Source organism: Oryctolagus cuniculus, chromosome 8 (genome assembly GCF_051225735.1).
Source record: "Oryctolagus cuniculus isolate XC-2025 breed Fujian yellow rabbit chromosome 8, ASM5122573v1, whole genome shotgun sequence".
Taxonomy (NCBI): Eukaryota; Metazoa; Chordata; class Mammalia; order Lagomorpha; family Leporidae; genus Oryctolagus; species Oryctolagus cuniculus.
In genome coordinates this window covers 139,683,353-139,690,622 of record NC_142874.1, presented here as the reverse complement: position 1 = coordinate 139,690,622, position 7,270 = coordinate 139,683,353, and the positions used below count along the sequence as shown (strand labels likewise).

Here is a 7,270-nt window from a genome sequence, read left to right as displayed (position 1 = left end):
GATGAAATTTTATCGGACAGAATCACTGAGAAATAAAATTGTGCGGTGGTGCGGGCACTGTGGGCGCACGCCAGCGGTCGGTCTCTCCCTCAAGGAAGAAACTGGGGGTGGGGGGAGCTTTCCGATCTGAGCAGGTTGGAGTCGATGCTGCCCTGGGTCCCAGCAGGCAGGCTTAGGGGCAGGGGGGCTCATGAAAACAGAACTGGATTCAAGGAGGAGGAAGGAGAGGAGCTGGGAGACACTGAGCGATAGAGAGAGCTAGAGGCGAGCAAGGGAGAAGGCGCCACGCTGGAGGGGACCCCAAGTGCTGCCCTTGGAGCTTCCAGCCAGGCACCGCGTACCCGTACCCGAACGGGCACGTTTCTCCTGCCTTTGTCCTCAGCGTGGCCCCCAGCCGCTGCTCCCCATGCAGCCACACCGGCCCCTTCCCGTCCTCAAAGTTTCTTGGCGCCAGAAACCAAGTGTTTCTGGAGTCCAGCAGAAATCGCTGTTTCTCACCTCATTGAGATTTTCTGAAACAAACTGGGCTGCAGCACTAGTGTGGTCTCTAGCACATCAGGAAGGCACACCCTGAACTGCCGGCAACATTGTAACTGAGACCACGGGCCCAAAGCAGACCCTGGGCTACCAGCTAATACTTACCCCCGGGGAAGGACAGCTGCCAGTCTCCACGATTATATACACACTATACACATATGCACAAACATACATGTAGGCATAAAGTGCACAGAAGATGCATTTTTGTGCAAAAAGCTTTGGAATCCATGCTAATTTCATACTACGCATGTGTGATTAGTAATACCTTTTGAATAATATGCATCTTGGAAGAGCCCTCTTGCATGTAAATTTACAGAATGAATTCGAGAAACTGAGTCATCTATTTGAGCCACTTAGATCTGTTAAACACACACACACACACACAGTAGCCAGCCTTTCAGCCTCTCTCAGCCACTGGGCTCTGTCTTGCTGGAGCTGGAATGATCTGGGGCACTGTCTGGTCGTGAGCGAGGACCGTCCAAGCCAGGCGGGGCGGGCTGGGTGAGGCTGGCTGCCTGCAAAGGCCGCCTAGGCAAGCCTTGTGGTGCAAAAGTAGTTACAGCTGAACTGCCCCAAGTTCAGCCCCAAGACTCCCTAATTGTTGTCACAAGATGTTGGATTAGCACATTTCTGGAATAGCTGTCTGTTTACACTCCAGAGACCCACCGTCCACTAACCGCTTTCTAATTGAATTCTAATCACATTCAAATAGCTCAATAACCAGCCTCAGCTGCAATTCATAAAACTTTAATTGCCATCCATAAATCCTGGGCTCCCCAGAGCGGGGCATCCCTGCAACCCAATTACGCGTCTCCAGCAGCCAAGAGACCATCTCAGACACACGTGGCCAGGGGACAGCGGTGAGAGAGGAGAGCCGAAGCCAGCCTCCCCGGGTGCCCTTGGGCCACTTTGTCCTCTCAGGTGTGGGGAGTTCTGTCTCCGAGTTCCTTGGCACCGTCCTGGACTCGGGGCTGAAGTTACTGTTTCCGGAAAAGAGCTGCACTTGCAGCCGCTGCTCAGTCTCCCAGCTCCTGCCGTTTTCAGCAGGGAAAAGCTGTCACCTCCAACGCCTGGCCGCCCCCCAAAGATCAGCCATTCCAGGCCCCACTGCCCACTCAGAGAGCTGGGGAGTCTTCCCCCAGTGGCCAGCAGCACCAGAGACGTCCTTAACTGAGCCACTTCTCCCCGGGGTGGGGGTGGGGGAAGGGTTCCTTGGGCTGCTCAACTCCTGCATCCCTATTAGGTTCCGGGGATGCCGAGGGGAGAGTGTTCCCCCGGGAGCCCGGCCAAGAAGGGCAGAAATAAGAAGAGCAGGAAGTCGCCAGAGCGCAGTCCTCCCTCCTCTGCCCCCGACCCCAGCGCCGTCCCGACTCCAGGAGGGCTGGCGTGCGAGGTCCTTTCTCAAAAATCTTCGGGATGGAGGTTGTATGGCTGGCCTGGACTTGGAGCGGGGCGGCGCGGGGCTGGGGGAGCTACTTGGAGAAAGAACGTCTCTCTGTGCGCAGGGGGAGATGCCCGTCGGAAGGGGGCACGGGGAGAGGGTCGTTGGTCAGAGTGGCCCCAGGAGGACCCCGAGCTCTGACTCGCCGGATCTGTCGGGAACCGAACACCTGACCGACTTCCACCAAGTCCCAAAGCGGGAGACGGGGGGCGATGCGACGGCGAACCAGGCCGCGCTCGGGGCCTGCACGCCCGCACCCCGCCCTGCCCCAGAACGCTGGCCTGGCCCAACGACGCCGAGCACGCTGGGCATCGCGCTCCAAAGGCCCCCGAGTGCCCACCTGGCGGCCGGGCGGCGGGCCGCGGGGAGGGGCCGGGCTGGGGCGGGAGGGGGGACGCCCCGCGCTGCGATTCCTCCGGGGAGCGTGGAGAAAGAGGGGGAGGAGGCCGGCCTCCCCGGGAAATTAACAAAACCTACACTTGGCAAAGTGGCCCTCCCCTCCCCCGCGGCCTCCCCGCCGCGCGCCCGCCCCTCCTCGCCACTGCCGCTGCGACTCGGGCAGCCTATCCCGAGGGTGGGGAGCCGCGGGGCCGCCGGAGCCGAGCCGCGCGCCGCGGCGTCACGTGCCGGGTGGGGGCTATAAAACCCCGGAGCCGGGGCGCCGCGCGGGGGACGCGAGGACCAGCCCTCTCCGGGGACCCCTTTGTTCGCCGCCCAGACGCCGCCACCCCCGCGTCCCCGCCGGGCCCCTCGGCCCCCCGCCCCGCGCGCCATGTCGCGCTCCTTCTATGTGGACTCGCTCATCATCAAGGACTCCGCGCGGCCCGCGCCCTCGCTGCCGGAGCCGCACCCCGGGCCGGATTTCTTCCTCCCGCTGGGCATGCAGTCCCCGCTGGTGATGTCGGTGCCCGGGCCCGGCTGTCCGTCCCGCAAGAGCGGCGCTTTCTGTGTGTGCCCGCTCTGCGTCACCTCGCACCTGCACTCGTCGCGCGGGCCCGCGGGCGCCGGAGGCGGCGGGGGCCCGGGGGCCGGGGGCGGCGGGGCGGCGGGGGCCGCGGCGGCCCTACCCCTGCTCAAGGGCCAGTTCCCTTCGGGCCCCGGGGAGTCGCAGTTTTGCCCGCGGGTGAGCCATGGGCACCATCACCACCACCAGCCCCAGCAGCCCGGCTCGGCCGCAGCGGCGGCGGCAGCGGCGGCGGCGGCTGCGGCTGCAGCGGCCCTAGGGCACCCGCAGCACCACGCACCTGTCTGCGCCGCCACCAGCTACAACGTGGCCGACCCGAGGAGATTCCACTGCCTCGCCATGGGTAGGGCGGGGCCCCGGGACACCTGCGCGCCGCGCCCTACGCGCTCCCGGGAGCAAACTTTCCGCCTGGGAAGGAGGAAGGGGGAGCCCGGGGTGGGGGGCGGAGTGGGGAGGGAGGAGGGGCCTCCACTGTGACTGTGGAGTCGTCCGGAGAAGCGCCGCGAAGGTGGAAGGTGGCTTGGCAACCTGTCCACGCAGCCTGGTGCGCTTCAATCTCAGGAGCAGGTGCGCGGGGGGGTTGCGCGATATCGGAGCCTCTGGGACCTGGACCGTGAACTCGCGAGAGGCTGGCTGTTAACTGGGTGGAAGGGTGGGTGTGTTTGCATCCCAGTGGAGTGTGGCATTCCCTCTCTTGGCCGGCCAGAGCGCTTCCAAGCTTTGGCTGAGACTGCAACGCGTCTCAGATAGGCTCAAAGGGAGGCGATTTAGCCTAGGGCAAATAAATGCCCACCACCCATTAATCCTGTGACTTTATGTCCTGAGCAGAGCCTTTTAACTTTGCTGGGTGTGTGTGTGTGTGTGCATATTTTCCTCCCCCAGCTCAGCCAGGCCATGACCAGGGGAAAGGTTGAAGAAGGGCACAGGTGCTTGTCTGGGAAGGGCCCTGGAGAGGCGTCCCTGCTGGGGGTGGCCTGTGGGGTGGGGGCGCCTCGCCCAGGCCTCACCTCTCTTCCCGGCCCACAGGTGGCTCCGACGCCAGCCAGGTGCCCAATGGCAAGAGGATGAGGACGGCGTTCACCAGCACTCAGCTCCTGGAGCTGGAGCGGGAGTTCTCGTCCAACATGTACCTGTCCCGACTTCGGAGGATCGAAATCGCCACGTACCTGAACCTGTCGGAGAAGCAGGTGAAAATCTGGTTTCAGAACCGCCGCGTGAAACACAAGAAGGAGGGGAAGGGCACGCAGAGGAACAGTCACGCGGGCTGCAAGTGCGTCAGTAGCCAGGGGCTCTATGCGCGCTCCGAGGGGGAGGACTCCTTGTCGCCAGCCTCTGCCAGCGAGGACAAGGACATCTCCCCCTTATGAGGGTGCGCCATCCTGCCCTCTCTCACCACTTCCCCGGGCAGCCCCTGCACCACCAGTGTGGGGGACCCCCAATCCTGGCCTGCGACTGTGGTCCCATCTGGAGGAAGAAGGGACAGAGAAGTTCCCGACGCACACCCTGGGCCTGCGCCTTCTCTAGGTTTCATCATCTAACAGGGTCAGCTTCACCTTGTAGGGCAGTTGTTGAAAGTGCCTGTGGGTTCCCCATACTTGTGGTCCTTCAGAACCTTCTAAGAGTGCGGGTGGGAGTTCGTGGTTGTTTCCTGTTGTTGTTGGTTAAAAATGAAAACACTGAAGTTGCAAATGATTTAGAGAATTAAACCCTGTAGGTCTGACTTTCTGAAAATTGGGGGAGAATTTCAAATGCAAGTCGCTGGAAATCCCTTTGTATGTGAATAGTTTTATATAAAATCTATATTTATATTTATTTAAATAAATGAAGTAAAATCAGGATTTTAAATCTGTGGTGTTTGCTCCGCCCCGACACCGCCCCAGGATCCAGGGAAAGGCATGGCTGGGGGCTTCAAAGGGAGATACTAAGGCTTGGGGGCTGGGGGAGCAGTGGCTCTGCAGGTTGCCTGTGTGACTTGAACTTCTGTCAATTAGACACCTTTGGTAACAAGGCCTCCTAGCAAGGGGCACCCCCCTTCTCACGATGGGCGGCCCACACCTCTCCACCAGCCTTCACCGCCAGCGACCCCACGGCGGCAATCCCTGTGGAGTGTGGCGATCCCCTCCTGCCCTCTTCTTCCTCGCCCCTCTCGGTCCCAACCCTGAGCAGAGTGAAGGAATCCGCACCAGGAGTGGTTTGTGAAGAGCAGCATCCCACCGGGAGACAGAGTTCCTGGCTGTCCGTCCAACTCAGAAATTAGCAGAGTTCCCTCAGTGCCGAGAAAATAAATTCGTGGACAGGGAAGTGTTCTGCCTGAAACTTCAGAGCCTCCGACAGGCCTGGGTGCCTCCCCCCACCCGACACCCCCAGTCTCCTGCTTTCAGTTACTTAGTTTCCCAGCCCTTCCCTGCCCATGGCCAGCGAGAACCTGCAGGCCTGCCCCCCCACCCCGCCCCAGATGTCACTTCTAGCTCCCGCCTCAGCAGGCCACCTGGCTCGCTCCGCTGTGCAGCCTGGGGCTGTCGCCGAAGGCAGAGAAGCGGAGAGGCCGGGACTCCCGCGCTGGGACGGCTACGATCGGCCAGCGCGCTCGGCGGGCGTGCCGAGGGCCGGCCGGGGTCTTGCTCGCCCACCCCTACTGTGAGGACGCCGCCACCCACCCAGCAAATTCCAGCACACAGACACAGCTCCTGCAGGTCCCGTTTACTCTCTGGAAGTGAAACCTCGCCAGGTGCGAGGTCTAACGCCGTCGGAAAGCCAGTTTGGGAGGAGAAAGGGGAGGGAACGGCGAGGTGGCCGCGGCTCGCGCTCGCTCTCTCTCTCTCTCTCTCTCTCTCTCTCTCTCTCTCTCTCTCTCACACACACACACACACACACACACATCAAGCTCCCGCGCTCAGATCCCCTAGGCACCTGCCAGCGGGGCCAGGCCGGAGCGAGCGAGGAGCGCGCGGCGGCCGCTGCGTGCCGAGGGCCGGCCGGGGTCCTGCTCGCCCACCCCTGCTCCGGCCCTAGAGACTCACGCCCCTAGGTCTCTTGCTCCTTTCTCCCTGGCTCCCGGCTCCCAATCACAGAGCCCGTGCCCTCGCCCTGCCCGCCGCGAGGGCAGGAGGTGCAGGCCCCCGCCTTCCTAACGGCCCGGGTCTCCCCTGTACCCCCAAAACAGGCCCCTGGCGCGCGAGAGCAGGGGTGAGAGCAGGGCGCCGCGAACGCCGGGAGCGGTCGTTGGAGGGGAATAACTCCGGCATCGCAGGACCACGGACAAAGCGCCCCCGCCGCCGCTTTGCGCGCCCTACCCAAAGCCAGACCCCTCCGCCCCCTCCCGCCCACACCCGGCCACACCCGGCCGGGCTCTCTCTCAAGTCTGCAAGCAGCCCCGACTCCAGGCCCTGCGCCCCGCCGGGCCGGACCCTCGGCCCCGCGCTCGGGGCGTGGAGCCAGGCGCTGGCAGCTCGCAAGCGCCCGGCTCCGCTGCTCCAGACCTCCTCGGCCGCTTTTGGGCCACTTGGATAGTTCCAACTCTTCCCTTCCGCGCCCAACTTCGGGGAAAGTCCCTAGGGAAGGCCGAGTAGGCGACGTATTTCTCCCCGGAGGGAAGAAGACGCGGGCAAAGCTAACCACCTGGACGGTGCTCGTCCGTCAGGGTTCCCAGCGGTCCCCCAAACTTCCAGGACGTTCGACGCAGAGGGGACCTTCTGTCACCTATGCAGGGGAGCGTGAGGTCTCTTACTCCATTCAGGTTTCTCTCTCCCCTCCCTATCCCCCCCCCCGCAAACCCGTGGATGATTTTGAAGGCAGAACGAGGCTTCTTCGGGAATCCGGAGTCTGATTTCTTTGAGGTTAGAAGCGCCTGCGCAAGGCTTAGAGGCGCGCACTCTGCTAGAAGTCGTGAGAGCCAACGCTCCACGCGGCGCTTCCCGGACCTCTTACAGAGGAGGCGTTCAGGGGCGAGGGTCTCTCCGCCTGAATTCCAGGGGGCAACGGGCCCCTGCCCGGAAAACAGAGGCAGATCTACGTTGCCGCGCACCACACGGGGTGCCCTGTGTGCACCACTCGGAGGCTCCGGACGCGGAATGCGCACCGAGCCAGAAATGAAAGTGAGAGTTAGGGTAGGACTTGTTCCACCAGGAGCAGGGACGTGAGCGCAGGGGTCAGGGCTGTGGCTGAGTCCTCGGCGAGAACGCGGCCCTGGGTGGCCTGGAAGAGGTCCGGGGTGGAGAGCCGACGCACGACCTCTCACCCCTGTGCCCTGGCCCAGCCCAGACGCTCAGAGCCCTTTCCCCTTTGTCCTCCCGCTCCTTGACCACCACAAGCCCAAGGCCAAGGGCCTG

General features: G+C 63.0%; 1 protein-coding gene across 1 annotated transcript; it reads left to right on the top strand.

Moving 5' to 3' along the window:
• The first annotated feature begins 2,399 nt into the window (after window positions 1-2,399).
• Window positions 2,400-4,773, top strand: GSX2 (GS homeobox 2). Its single transcript, XM_002721782.6, has 2 exons — window positions 2,400-3,285; window positions 3,969-4,773. Exons 1-2 carry the CDS (start codon window positions 2,751-2,753, stop codon window positions 4,307-4,309), a joined length of 876 nt encoding a protein of 291 aa, XP_002721828.2. The 5' UTR covers window positions 2,400-2,750; the 3' UTR covers window positions 4,310-4,773.
• The last annotated feature ends 2,497 nt before the right edge of the window (window positions 4,774-7,270 follow it).